Raw genomic sequence first — 15,953 nt, 5'->3', positions numbered from 1 at the left:
TGTATGTAGTGTGTTGTAACTTATATATCTGTTATTAAAAGTAGTTTGCAGAAACCCAGAAAAATTCTGCTCCATGATTAATAATAATTATATTGTAAATTTATAATAATTGTAAAATTCAATAAATTAGAGGGAACATTAATAAAATCTAAATTTCTTTAACCTTAAGAAGTTAACACATTTTATCAGTTAATAACCCTACTGCTTTGAAGGCAAAAATGGCACTATATCAGAAAAAAAATAACTGAATTCATCAGCATTTTTCTATTTTTGGCATATTAGAGTAATTTATTTTTAATATAACCTCAAGTTTTAGAAATATACATTTTCCACCAATAAAATATAGTGTAGATTTTAATTCCGTGCTTTTTCAATCAAAAGAGTAGAAATTTAATTAACATAATTTGTATTTTTTTGTGAAAAAAATTCATGTTTATTAATTACTTTCTACATCTATGCAAGCCTATATTAAGACTGCATTAAATGTTTACTTTAATCTGTAAGATTTTTAAAAATGTAATTTCGAATGTGTTGGAATTTAACACACACCAAGAAAGTAATTTTGTTAATTAAACTTAATTAATGCAGCAATTTATTTAAAATAAATTTTAAAACTAAGAAAAGAAAATATTAAAAGTATCAACAAGAAAACACTGTTGTTCACTTTAAAACACTGTTTTTTAACTTTTTAAATCAATATATATATAAAAAATCAGTTGATTTAAATCAATGATATTTTTTAAAAAATCAGTTGATTTAAATCAACGAACCCTGCTCACAGTGTGGCAGAATTTTTTCGAGCTTTCTGCAAAAAACTTCCCTAGCATTAATACTTTTCTTTAAGATACTTTTAATTATAACAATTACTAATTTAAAGTAACAGAAACGCTGTGTTTAAAGAAGAAAGTATAGAATAAAGTGTATAAAAAATTTTAATTGTAAAAGTAATATTTTTTTTTTATTTCTAATATTATAGGCACTTTCTCGCATTTTGTTAGTGGAAAAATGCACTCATTATTTCCTCTTCCAAATTTTGTAAATCATTACAAATATTAAAATTCATAAATAAATACAACGATAATAATTCAAAATTTGTACAGAAATTAAAAATTGTAAAATCCACACAGTTATTCCAAAATAAAGATCAACGACAAAATCACGCGAATTAGACTCTTTAAAAAAGAGATACCCAAATAAGTATGCATAAAACATGGTGTTCTTTAAGAAAAAAAATATTAAAGAGAGAACATCATTTCTAATGCGAATTATCTTTTAAACTTTCGTGATTTCTGAATGTATAATTTTATATTATTAATTTTAAATTCTAACTGAAGCCAGTCATTACGGACTTTTTTTAAATCTCAAATAAGAATCGAAAAATCTCGATTATTTTTTTCCTCTCTAATGTGCAAGAAAGAAATCTTTGAAAAAAAATTCCTCGGGGGAAAAAAAAAAAATTCGAAAAATTATGCAGAAAGGAAAGCCAAATTTTTCCCTTTCCAAAAGAAAGATCTTTCTGCAAAAACTCTGTAATGCTCTGCGACAATGTCACCGCAATACTGCCACGGTGTTCCTTATATTTCTTATTATGAAAAGATGTGATTTACTTCAGAAATGTGAAGCGTATCATCACTGGGTACAAGACTGTAATCATAGAGTAAGAAAAATGAACCCTCTCAAAACATGATACTGACTACACAACAATTAATTCTAAAGTGTACTGTCATCAGCTTTACACGAAGGTATTGATCAATAGAAAAAGTATAGCATTCCAAATTAATGCCAGGTTTTATACAAATTTGATAACTTTCCAAAAGCTTTTACAGCTCGGGTGGGATATACTGCTACACCCACCATATACCCCAGATTCGGCACCTTCTGATTATTATTTGTTTCTTTTTCTTTAAAATTTTAAGCTGTAAAACCTTTACTGCAAATGTGGTGGTCTGAAATCACCTGAATCAGAAGAACAACACTTTTATGAGACCAGAATGGACAATATATAATTCCATAAAATATTTACCTATTCACTATAAAAAAAAAAAAATTCATTAAAAAAAGTTATAATTTTACTTTCCAAGCAACCCAATAAAATGGTTTCGATTTCTTTCACTTGATTTGAGAGAAATATATTTCTTCCTGGTTTAGATTTTTTTATTTTGAAGCTTTTGAAAAAAAATTGCCCTCCCTGCTCCTTATACATCTAATTTAAAGCTAAGCATAAAGAGTTGTCCATTAGCTGACAGTGCTTATTTTGAATTCAAGTCCACTGTATAAGGAATTCTGTGACTATAATGCTATTTCAATCTATAAAGGTAAGGTTAATTTGGCAGGTTGCTACATATACTTGTATCTAACATTCAACAAGTAAACTACGCTCTGATAGTCACATGGGTCGATGAAAAAAGTTTTATCTTTGGTGAGTAAATTATGATTCATGTTTTCATTTCTTCTTTTCTCTTTTTTTTTTTATATACATATAGTTTCCAATCACTAAAATTGGCAGTAAGATTAAAAATATTACTCGACAACATACCTGCAAAGTCTCCTATTTTTCAGAGAAGACTCCTGTATTTTACGTCTATCTCCTATTCACCTGTACATTCTCAAATTTTTCCGTATTTGCTGATGAGATTTGAAAAAGAAAATTGGTAATAAAACATCTGCTGATGGCAAAAATACTTCTCTCATTCCTCAACAAATGGTGCTATTGCCAGTACTGCAGTATGTTGAGTGTTTATAGTTTAAATAATTTTTAAAAAAAAAACTGTAGTTATTTTAAAAAATTATCTCTTTATCTAATAAAAAGAGATACTAAATTTCTTTGGATTAATATTTATATACATATTTTTTGCACATAAAATTTTCAGAGTTTTTCACTTTATGCCCCAATCACCCCTGTTCATATTGAGTTATTTTAAAGTAAACATATGTTTAATTATTCGATTTTAATTCATTTTTACTGAATCCTTTTGTGTGTGTGTGTGTGTATCTTCGTTTGTAAAGTCTAAATTTGAGGGTATATATATATATATATATATATATATATATTGGATCTGGCATGGAATTCTGACTTGTGACAAAAATGTTTTGAGTTTTTTCTTCCTGCTCTTATGCCTAAAATGTCGATCTGTTTTTTTCAGATACCACTACAGCTGATGAGAATGACTACGAGCCTGAAATTCTTTGTGTAACCTCTATTGAAAATTTCCAAGAAATTTCTGATTTGAGTAAAAGTAATATCGATCTCAAACCGGACCTAACGTGTTCTTTTCCCGCCAACGAATCATCGTCCGAAATCGCATCTGTTACGATGACCTTTTGTCAGGAAGATGCAGATTCTATGCAGATGTCTGAGGACGAGGATATTCAGGAGCTGCTTTTCATCCCAAAAGAATCGCAAACTGAACTGAAAAAAACTGGCACAGAATCTACAAAGCTGTGTCATAATGAGGACGTTCAAGAACTGCCTTTGCCTAAGGTGTATCAATGCCAAATAGTTAGATCTATGCAAACATCCATCAGCGAGGAACCAACTGCGTCAAATATTTCAGGTGATGGCCTGTGTGGCAGGTTTTATCCTGAAGTTTTAGTGCCACAATCTAGTCTAAATAGGCTGCCAGACATTCCAACAACAATTTCAAATCCTGTTTCTGAACAGTTTGCATCAATATACATGGATAATTTTTTGTTTGCAAATGATAAACAATTTGTAAATTCTAAATCTCCTTCTGAAACTCATAACAGTTGTGCTTCCATGTTACCAAGTATGAAAAAATTTAATATTTTAATTTTAACGAGGTTTTTTTGCTTCTAGCTAATAGAGATTTTGAAAAGCTAGGTTGGGGTGGCTCAGATGATAGAGCTCTTGCCTCCAAATGAGATGTATGGGGTTCGAATCCCAGGGATGGCTGTCGATACGAATTCCGCAACAACCACAGAAAAATATCCTAAGTGGTAGATGAGTTGTGAGTCCCTTTGTCATTGGGTTAACTGTGGAATGTTTTCGTGGTTTTCTTCTCCATGCAATGCAATTTGTTTTATCAAAACGTCCTCCACGAAAGCAAATTTCTCCCAATACTTGATTCAAGTGTTACATTGTCTTCTGGATTGAGTCCAAAATGACAAGGCTATGGAGTTGAACATTGGTAGTCTTCACTTAAAAATTTGGTAGGCTGTTCGACAACAGGTTATTTTGAAAAAGAAATCTTTAAGAGTCCCCCATTGCTCTAATCTTAACACTATATTTGGACTTCACACCACATTTTCTTCCCCAGAATTCCTAAAAAATTCAAAATCTATGTTCATGTGTTTTTAAAAAATATTTATAAGTGCTTATTTTTGTTTTTTAAAAGTCCTTAAAGATGCTTTTTTCTCTGAATGTTTTTAAAAAGTGATTGATTTTCCAAAATAAGACATTGTTCTATTTAATATTTTCACAATTAATTCAACTCATCTATTCTGGCGTACTCTCAGTGCGTAGCGTATGAAAATGCCACTCTCGATTTGAATCTTGACACCTCTTAATAGTAGTTTGGTTTAAAAACAATTGAAATGAAAAATTCAATTATCTCAGATTTGTTAAATATTATGAATGTTGGGACCCTGTAATAATTTACTTCTGACAAAAATGTTTTACTTCAATACTCATTGTATTTACTTTTCGAAATTTTTTTATTTAAATTTTCTTAGTTTGCTTAATTCTTTATATATCTTTATAAATTCGGAACAATTTTGTTAATGTTTTGGTGACTATGCTTTTAAAAATAGTTTTTATTTAAATCTGAAAAATAAATTCAACAACTTTTTTGAATAATAGTTTAATTTAATTATGAATTAAATTTGTTACATATGTAAGTAATTATCATTTAAAAAAATAGAATGAGCCCCTCATTATTGAATACAAATTGTGGGTAAATTGTTTTTAATGTTGGCTAATATAATAAAAAGAAAAGATTTCTTTGTCAGTAACGAGTTATTTTATCATGATCATGTAAAGTATTTGAAAATTATTTTCCATTTTGTTAATATATATGTAAAAAGATGCAGTCGGACCGAGCAAGGAAAACAGACACAGGATTTTGATGAAATCAGAGTAACTTTATTTATGTCGTACTTTGTTGAGTGGGAGCGAAAAAGTGAAGTTTACTCCATCAGCGATCATTCTTTCTGGTAGGGAAAATCTTGCAAAAAATCTGAAAATGTCTCTATTTCGGGAAAAGAGGGAAATCTTAGAGATTATTATTGGTTTAAGAACTAGCTCGAGTGATTCCCACAAAGCTTAAAAGGGAAGAATGTCTTTATTTAAATTCATGCATAGTTGGGCCAAAAATAAATTTAGAAACAGGATGTGACTTTTTAAAGTGTGAGAAAGCAATTCGACTTGAATAATTAATTAGTAATAAAATAGGAGTTGTTTTATAACAAGGAAGCTAATATAAAAAGATTAATAGGAGCTTTTTATGTTACATATATATGAAGAACATTCAACAATAGGAAGAAAAAAATTTTTTATTAGAGCACATATCCTAATTACAATATTTTTTAGTGCTTAAAACTGTTTTTTTTTTTAGTGCTTAAATAGCGTTTAAAGGTATTAATTTTTTGTTGAAAAATTTGGGTATACACCCTGGTGTTGCTATGGGGTAGAAAATAAAATTAGCACTATGTTTAATGCAAGACCACCTCTGTCCAAAATATCTTTCATATTTATTAATTTTACTCCCAAAATAGTATTGCATAAGTCAGGGGGTAATTAATAAAATTTAGCCATGGGACTATTTACATATTTTAGTTCAATTTAAAAAATATTTTAATTTCTGAAACAAATTTGTTTTAATAAATACAATAATAAAGATTGCAATTGAAGCTTAATACAAATTGAAATTTTATTAAGTTTTTAAAAAAAGTTATAAGATAGTTTCATTTTTATTATCAACTCTTTTATTACCAAGAAATTTCATGTTTCTGTCTGTATCTTCACCTTTCAAAAATTTCTTATATTTAGCTGATCCCTTGGGATAGACTTTAAATAACAAATTACACAATCCTCTCCCCCCCCCCCCCGGATAGTTAACCCCGCTCCCTATGACAGAATCATGGTGACATTGTCGCAGAAAGATTTTTCTTCTGAAAAGTAAAAACACGTGATATTTGAACCATGCATTTACAGAGTGCGTAGAGTTTTTAAAAAGTGCTTAAAGGTACTTATTTTCGTTTCTTAAAAGCCCTTAAAGGTTTTTTCATTGGGTGTTTTTAAAAAGTGCTTAATTTTCCCTTTTTCAAAATGAGATTTTTCTTTTACTATGTTGATTTTCGCTTCGAATTATGCAAAAAGACACAGTTCACATTGTTCTATTCAGCGTTTTCACAATTAATTCAACCTCAATTTATTTCGGCGTGTTGTCAGCGTATTAAAACGCCTTTCTTTTTTCATGATTCAAAATTTCCTGATTTTTGACAATTGTCAAAAACAATGCCAGAAGTTTTTTTTATTTTTTTTTATTTATTTATTATTTGTCTTTTTGACATGACAGTTAAAACAAAATAAAACTGTTAATTGTCCATATACTTTCCAACCTTGACTAATTATGATATTTTTTTAAAGTGCTTAACAATATTTTTGAGTACTTACAAGGTGCTTAATTTTTGTTAAATTATTTGGCTACACACCCTGATTTAGATAATCACTTTTTGACCCACTAAGTTTTCGCTGATAGTATCGTAAATCAATGTTATGTTCTGATTGTATTTTCAGGAGATATTGATTTTCCCATGGATTTTAAATATCTCTATATATTTCACACGATATGAAAAATTCGAATCGTGCATTTGAGTATTTACTTTTTAAGGTAATGATTCTATCTAATTGCTGGCAGCTATTGATTTCTCAATAGTTTTTAAATCCTATACGATATATTACAATTATGCATTTGAGAAACCCTTTTTTGAGGAGTCCTATTCGCATGCTTTCTGTCTTTTTTTCGATGGCGGATTACATGATTTTTAATTATTTTTTTATGGTGATGATCATTTACAAAATGCAAAGAAGGAAATAATTCGTACGCCCCCCCCCCTCCCCGCTCTCAACAAAATTCAAGACTTGTAATATTAAAATAAAAAATTATTACATGTTAAAAATATTGTAGTTTATTGGAAACCCAGCGCTTTTGTTATTTTAAATGAGTAACATGAATGTTTGTTTTTATTAAAAGTATCATGCAGACAGTACTGATAGACAGTTTTGTCGCAGATAGCTCAAAAAAATTCTGCCACAGGGACCAAGTTGCTGTTATCAAAGTTTCATGATGTTGATGCACTTCACTATTCATAGATCAGTAAACAATATCTTAGGTCTTTCACTAATTAAATTTTTCGTGTGATTTTCATCACTTTTTCTCTCCCATTTCATTTGATTTTATATATTCAATATCAATTCTATTATTGCAAAGTTTGTACCTGCTATTTAGTCTCTGAGAAAGGGAAGTTCCCCAAAATATCAGAACTATTTTTTGCAAACTAAAATATGGGACATATTGCTAACATTTTAACATGACTGATATTTTTTATCTATCAATTTATGCATATTTATTTATCTGTAGAAATTCTTTTTCTTTTAGCTAATCTGAAAGGTTCGGAAGTGAATCTAGATACTGCAACCCTTGCTAAAGTGATATCTAACACAGATCCTCAGTTTTCTAGGATCTTTCATGAAGTATGGACCTTTCCTTGTACTACTATAATCACTGAGTGTTTGCCTTTGACATACAGTTTATCTTATGAATTTAATTAAATTGTTACTTTATACTAGAGCTAGTGAATTTTATTTGTTAAATGAAAAAATTTATTGACCCCAAAAGAAATCTAAATACTAGCTATAATTAAAATGTATGTGTATTTAAAATGGGCGACTGCTGAAGTAAAATGCGGGAAAACAATTTTACTTTAGTCTTCAACTATAAAAATATGTATGTATGCAGAGATGATTGTGCTCCGGAAATCCGAGGTCCCGAAGTTTCAGAAAATCATCGACACTTTTATGTATAAAAATTCTTGAATATTTTATTTAAAAATATTAGAACTACAATTTATACTTGGCTCTCCTTCGTGGTAGAGTAATAAATGTGATGAGAGATAAAAGTAAACTTATTAAAAATTATTAATTTAAATTACACTGCATATAATTTATTTAGAATTTCATGTTTTGATAATATCAATGGTTCAAATTTATAAAGACATTAATTTTTTGAAATGCGTCATTAATAATTTTTCTCAGGAAATTTTCAATTGGGTTCACAATCAGCCCTGTATATGGGATCAATCATGAATAATAATATTAAAAGTCAATTTAAAATAAATAAAAACATAGTTTTCTGAGTTCTGCTTTCAAAACCAAGTTTTGTTCTGTATACAATCCAAATGCCTTTTTTAATGAAAAATAAACAAAAGAGGGTGTTCTTAAAATCTGCTATGTAATATTGAATTTTGCAGTTTTTTTTACCCCCAGTTAAGAAAAAAAAAAATTCATATGTCTGATAGAGAAAATAAATATCTTTAACAGAGAAGGAGAATGCTGTAGTAAATAGCGAAACATTTCCAAAAACTGTACTTCAGAGTGATAATTGTCATTAATGTTGTGCGTAGTTTAAACTTTCCTTCTTTATTTCTATTATAGAAATCCAAAGAACTTATTGATTCTATGATGGTTCACATGTGGACTAAAATGCGAGATGCAACTCTTACAACTCTAATTGAGAATTCAAGATCTGTTCAACAGGTTGAAAATAACCGCCAAGAACTTCAGGCTCTTGAAGATAGTGAGAAACAATTGAAAAGCCGTCTGAATAATGCAGGTAGTTTAAATTTGAATCCAAACAACTCATTTTTTGTATATTTTTTGTTCGCTCATTTGGTGTATACAGGGTATCTGCCCACCTGGAAAGTCATGAGAAATCATGGAAAGTCATGAATTTCAATACTGAACAAAATTTGTCATGATTTTAACTATATTTTTTCTTAAATCATTGAAAGTCATGGATTTAGGTAGCAGAAAAATCTCATTTTTAAAATGGAATTTATCCCCCCCCCATTTCGAGGTGCTCTGAATATCTGAATTTGTAACAAAATCCCCAATCACACTCATATTTTATTAGAATATAAAATGTTTTTATCGTATTCTTTAAAAATTATGGTGTTCCTTTAAATAAAAAAATGAAAGGAAAAGCATCATTTCTACAGCGAATTATCTTTTAAACTTCTGTGATTTCAGAATTTTTGTTATTTATTTTATCAATTTAAAACTCTAGCTGAAGCAAGCCAGTCATTGGCGAATTTTTTTATTCCGAACTAAAAACGGAAAAATCCAGAGTATTTCTTTCCTTTCCGATGAATGAAAAAAGTATCTTTATATTATAATTCTGCAGGAAAAAAAAGAGAAAAAATAATTTGCTTTTGTATATTTTTTTCCAGATATTTTATTGCTTCAACTCTTTCTTTACTCTGTTTTTTTAAGTTGAAAATCTATCAATATGAAGATGCAGAGTATAACAGTTTTGGTTATACCTATCATTTCAATTAATGTTATTATAATACTTTTTTTAAATTTGATTGTTCTGTTTTTGTTGGTAGAAAATAGTAACTTTGTTAAATTGTGAAAAGTTCTTGGAATTACCCTCTATATAGTTTTATTTATAGTTTAAGTTTTTGGTATCTTAATTCATGCAAAGCTTACTTCCCACCAAATTCATTAATTTTTAAATGTTGATGGAATGTTATTTTTCCTCTCAAAGAAATTCAATGTAAAAAAATAACTAAATAAAGTGAAGGTCTTTATTGACATAAATGACTAACAGTGAAAGGTTTAGAAGAGAAGCCAACATTAGGGGAGCTATTTTCTCCGGTACATAATGTATTCATTCATTTGATCATTTCTCATCAAGTTTATCTTTATTTATAAATTTGGTTATTTATAAACGCAGAAGTTCAAACTTATAACCAATTCTTTACAGTAGGTAAAATTTTAAAAACCAACCCACCAAAAAAAATGCTCTTAAAAAATAAAATTAAATTTAAGTAATAAGCTACCTGAAATTCTTTTTATAAATCCTTCTTGGTCCTAAAAATATTTTATTGTAATGTTAATATTTAAAAAAGAAACGGTCCTATAAAGGGTTAATAGGCAGTTTTGAAACTGTTGTTTTAAAAATCAGCTAAAATTGCTTTCTAGATTTAGGAAATAATCCTGACTTCAAATAAATAAATTATAAAACTTCATATTTTATGACAGCACATGTTGAATGTGATATTAATCCCCTGGGAAAAGTATTCTCTTGAATCTTTTCTGGCTTAAATGAATTGATTCCCTTAAGATGGCAAAGTGTACTTTAAGTAGCCCTTTTTTTGTGCTATAAAAATGGTATTAAAACTATAATTTTACTACCATCATGTCAGGAAATTTCCTTCCCCTTCTGATCTAGGTCTAAATTGGGGAAGTGGCCTCACAAATGAGATCGCCTGTGCAAAGATTCAGAATTATATTGGCATGACTTTGGATTATCCTCAAGGATGTTTCACAGAGTGTCGCCAATAGCCCATTGTGCTGCTCTAGAGCAACGTAAATAAATTACCTACCTACTAGGGACTAACAAATACCGATTAGGCCGAATTGCAACATTAATTTTTAAAAAAAAATCATTAATAAATATTTTCTTATAAGTTTAGTCCTCATTGAAAGCTTAGCTTTATTATTGGTGTGGGGTTAAAAAAATACATTTAAGATAAATAAAAAACTAAACTTATGAAGTTGGGAAAAAAAATTCTTAATTCTTAAAACAAAACTTTAATGTTAAAAATAATATTTTCCAAAAAAAAAAATTTATGCATAAAACCCTAAGAGGAGTATAGTCTGCCAGATACGCTTTTGAAAATGCTGCGCTATTATAAAAATTACGTAACGGGGTGTCTTTCAACAAAAATAAGCACTTATTTTTTTAGCACTATAAAGACTTTACATGAAAAAATATTAGTTTCTGACAAAGATCTCTTCTTGATTATATTATCCATTATAAAATGATGAATAGATTTTTCGGTTCCATATCAGAAGGTGGAAAATGAAGTCTGAAATTGAGAATATCTTGCAATGAGAGTGAAATAATCTCACTCAACCCAGCTCAATAGTGCATGTGCGGACCCGCAAGTATTTCCTCAAGCAAACAAAATGATTAGCGCTTTTGTTTGCGATGGACCGACAATACACTTAAGTGCAATGTGAAAACATTGAATAGAACAATATGAAAAACACGTTTTACATAATACATGGTCAAAATCAATATGGTAAGGGGAAAAAAACTTCATTTTCGAAAAAGGAAAATTAAGCACTTTTTAAAAATACCCAAGCACAAGGGCTTTTAAAAAACGAAAATCAAAAATAAGCACTTTTTGAAAACGCTACGCACCGTGTTTATCAAAAAATATTTTCCCAAAAAAATACCAGGCCGAATATTATTAAATCTTATCATTTAAAATTTTGGGAATAGTGACCACTGTTAAATATGCTACAGTAGCAAAATATCCTTATTTTGCGTCATGGTGCATCGGCCGCATTTACTCTCTAAGCAAGCAGGCGTTGGGAATCAAACCTTCCACAATAACAGCTCTGTAGAGTCATTGCAGCTCATAATCTAATGTAAAAATGCTCATAATCTTCATTAAACAACTCATATACTAAAAATGCCTTTTTAGCATCTGATCTAACATATATAGCAAATTATATATTTGCTTTGTTTTTAAAAAAATTTTACTATAAAAATTTTTTTCTACAGATTTTCTTGTTCAATGCCTGAAACGAGGTTTCCAGAATCAAGCCAAAGTTATTGAAGAAAGGGACCAAATATTGTCAGAAATGAAAATTAAGTTGGCAAGCATCAAAACTGAAAAGGCTGAAATTTCAGAAAAATGTCTTAATATGGAGAAGGCCTTAAATGCCCCATCTTCAACTTAACTGTTAACAAATTATTTTTGAACTCTCTCAACATTTCTGTTTAACTTTCCTAATATGAAATGTTTAAAAAAAAGAAAAACTGTGATTTAATGTGATATTGTGTGTTCTCATGTTAATGCAATGTTTAAATTACATTACCATGAAATATTGCTAATATGAATGTTTTGTTAACGTACATGGCCATTCATTAGTTTTATATTTCTTCAGATTTTTAACAAAACAAGTAGGTTTTATTTTCCAAAAGTTCCTTATAAATTTATACATGTGTTCACAAATCATATTTTAATGTAAAAATGTGTTGAGTTTAGTTCAATCTAGCTTGAAGCTCAATTTTAGGAACAATCGTATATGTATACATAACCTGTTGAATAATTTTCTACTAATATGAATCTAAACCTATTATTTTTAAAGTATGAGCTTATTTATTAGTTATAAACTAAAAATAAAGTGTGTAGAGTAGATTTTTTTTCTTTAAAAAAACTATTCAGTTTGACACACACAAAAGAAAGATCTTTTGAATTTGTAAATCTTTCTTTTTGAATTTGTAAAAAATATATATATACAATGTTCACAAATTTCCCTCACTCCTCAAATTCTAAACGCTTCAAAAAGTGGTTTAAACCTTAAGTTTTAATTATTAAGTAATAAAACCTATATGTTAAAATTTAACGTTATTGTTACAAAATATATTTGTTCACCGTGCATTGTGATTTATGTTAAAAAAATATTTGCTAATATTTTTTATTGTGTTAAGTAATTGTTTTAAATAAATATTTTTTTATTTAAATTGTTTTATAGTTTATTTTGTTGCATGTATCAAAAATATTTCATTAAGAGAATTAAAAGTCATTAAAATATGAATTACAATAACAAATGTGCAGAGAAATATATGTATATCGAATTGTTACATGAATTAATTTCCAGTATTTAGTGTTCCAAAAAGCAGTATGAAGGAGCTGTTGATTTTTGCAGAACGATAGTTTAATGACAAAATGGATACTAGAGTAGTGACAAACTAAACACTTACAAACAAAATAACTACACATTTCAAAACCTACATGTTATATGAACTGAGAATGCGGCACTTCTCTATTGGTTTATCACTTTTATTGTAATAATTTTAACATGTGGAAATATTGAATTATTTGTATTTCATTCACATTCAGTATAATAGAAAAAAAACTGTAAGTAAAAAAGAATGTTTAAAAGTTGTAAAACACGCAGTATCTACTTTTTTTTCCTTCTGGCATTGCCTCTGATTTTGAGGACAAAATTTTCATTTATTCGATGTAGTAGTAGAAAAGTTACAAAAACCACAAAATCTACGTTTCTTTTTTTTTATATAGTTGCCTTTGATTTCGAGTCATGCTATCGTTATAATAGTAGAGAAGAGTGTATTGAGTTTTAAGTTGTAGTATTAAGTTATCATTGAGTTATTTTGTGGGATCAGTATGGATAACTATATTTGTTATTTTCAATTAATTCTGTATTTCTGTCTGATTCCTTTCACAAAATTACTATTCTCGCATGAAAAGTAGGAAATGTTTTGCTGGATAAAAGTGTTTTAAGTTCTTTTTCTAATGGGAAGAAAAACACAGTATAAATGTGTTAAATAAAAAGCTATAACTTTGGACTGGACTTTAGAACAGATAAATAGCTTACATAATATATTAAACTATTTTTTTTTAATAAAAAAGAGAGAGAGTCTAGATTTTTTTAGATGGATAAAAATTGAGAAATAATTTTCAATTTTTGCAAATTCTTTTTGAGCTTAAATAATGCAGCATTGGAGTAACTTTTTTAAATTAAATATTAAAAAATTAATTTAATAGGAGTAAGATTGTGTTCCGAGCGTACCCCGGAATTTCAAGGTTTTAAAAATTAGGGGCAGAGCGCATGATTTTTTGGGAAATATTGCGGAATTCAGTGTTTCTCGAGACCATCGGTTCTCAAACTTTCTACGGGGTGCGTTGTGTTTTTAAAAAGTACTTTAAGGTGCTTATTTTCGTTTTTTAAAAGCCCTTCAAATGTTTTTTAAAAGTCCATCTTCCCTTTTCCAAAACGAGATATTTTTTTTATCGCGTTGGTTTTTGTCACAAATTATGCCAAAAGCGATTTTTTTCACACTATTCTATTCAATGTTTTCACAATTCATTCAACCACTATAATAATATTATTAGGATATGCGCACTAATAAAAAAAAAATTTCTTCCTATTTATGAAAGTTCATATGTGTGTATATATGAACTTTCAAAAAAAAGGAAGAAATAATTATTAGTGCGCATATCTTAATTATATTTGGAGAGATTTTCGTATCATGATCTATGGCAGAATAATTGCCAAGTCGTGGCAACTCCTGGGCAGCAGCCCTCGAGAAACTAAAAAAAAATTATCACAGAAAGGGTCCTATTCGAAAAGTAGCAATCCCCGGTCATACATCTTTTTTTTTTTTAATTGCAAGTTTAAAATCTATTTGTAGTTGGTGCGGCAGATCACGATGCAGAAATATCCCTGTACATTTGTTTTTTTTAAATGAAGAGTTTAAGAACATTCTTAAGAAGGGCTTATTTTTTGTTTAGAAATTAGGCTACGCACGCTGTTCTATATGCAAATTAGAAAATCTATATTTCATAATTGAATCATTTTAAAATAGAAAATGCTCTAAAGTGTGATAATTCACATAGCAATTTTATCTTCAGCAATACTGTTAATAAACTTTATTTCTAGTCTAACTAAAATATTGAATTGTTCAAAAAACAAATCCAATTATTTGCAATACTATTAACCAGTTAAAAGTGTTTAAACAAATGTCTCTTGCCATGTCAAAAATATCATCAATGGCTCGACAGCCCAGGGTGGGCCTTGGTCTTCTCAATAAGTTTTTTTTTCCATTCTAACCTTTTTCCAGCTTTTAGTTTTTAAGACCAAAAGGTCTTTTTCTAGGCCATCTATCCATCTCAAATTCGGCCTGCCTCTTTTTCGTGTGCCAACTGATCTGGCATTGAAAGCTCTTTTTGTGGTACAATCTTCGCCCATTCTGATAACGGGGCCTGCCCATTTTATTCTTTGTCGTTTCATAAAGTTAACGTCAGGTTCATTATATGAGTGATAAAGCTATGGGAAAAATATACTACCAATTATTTCATAACTCGAAAGCTCAATAAAATGAAATATGAATATTTGGTGGTATGTCTCCTTTGTATTTCATTCTTGAATTGCAGAGCCCAAAGTTTTAAGAAGTTTCCAATAACAGTAACCTTTTTAAAATTGGTAATTTTTTGTTTAAAAAAAATTTAGTCCTTCCTTGTTTTTGGTAAAATTTATAAGAAGACTATTTGTCCTTTCCTCGATGGGTTATTATACATCATTGCTTGATTTTAATGCATCTCCCCGTGGGAGATTTTTAAAATTAAAAGTCCCTGCTTAATTGGTTAAGAAAAATTCAAGCAATAATATTTTTCTGAGATTCTGGTTATAAATCTTATTTCATCAACACATAAAAAGCACATTAGATCTTACCTAAAACATAAGATTTGTTTGACATAACCCTGTTGTTTATTTTCTTAAGTGTACATATTCAGTACAAAAACTAACGCACAAATGCCTGTATTGGCCCAATTGATGAGCTATCAAAAAATTTTTAGCACTTAAGTGTACATATTAAAAGCAAATTTTATTAAGTAATTAACAATTATTATAATAATCAATTTTGACAATTATTAACAACACTGAAAAAAAAATTGTTTAGCCATTGAATAATTTATTGATTTTTATTACGTGCAAAAATATATATCCCACAATTAGATCTTATAACCTTCTAACAGTCATTATTCGGTAAACCAACACATAAAGGCAACCGCTTTTAGATCCTCTTCTACTCTTGTTATATTTTAATTTTCACGGTCCAAAAACATTTTTTTTTTTTTTTGTATGCACAAATGAAACAAAAAACAGG

At 28.7% G+C, this 15,953-nt stretch overlaps 1 protein-coding gene across 2 annotated transcripts in view; it reads left to right on the top strand.

Annotated features, from left to right (window-relative positions):
• Positions 1–12,785, top strand: part of LOC107437132 (uncharacterized) — a 53,058-nt gene extending 40,273 nt beyond the window's left edge. For both annotated transcript variants that reach the window (XM_016049040.5, XM_016049039.5), the window contains exons 13-16: positions 3,144–3,767; positions 7,620–7,714; positions 8,675–8,852; positions 11,820–12,785. In XM_016049040.5, coding sequence (XP_015904526.3) covers positions 3,144–3,767; positions 7,620–7,714; positions 8,675–8,852; positions 11,820–11,998 — 1,076 coding nt within the window. In that variant the 3' untranslated portion in view covers positions 11,999–12,785. The remainder of the gene's footprint in view (positions 1–3,143; positions 3,768–7,619; positions 7,715–8,674; positions 8,853–11,819) is intronic.
• The last annotated feature ends 3,168 nt before the right edge of the window (positions 12,786–15,953 follow it).

This window comes from Parasteatoda tepidariorum, chromosome 4 (genome assembly GCF_982258835.1).
Source record: "Parasteatoda tepidariorum strain Cologne lab strain chromosome 4, Ptep-v5.0, whole genome shotgun sequence".
In the NCBI taxonomy this organism is placed as follows: Eukaryota; Metazoa; Arthropoda; class Arachnida; order Araneae; family Theridiidae; genus Parasteatoda; species Parasteatoda tepidariorum.
This window is presented reverse-complemented; position numbering and strand designations above follow the sequence as displayed.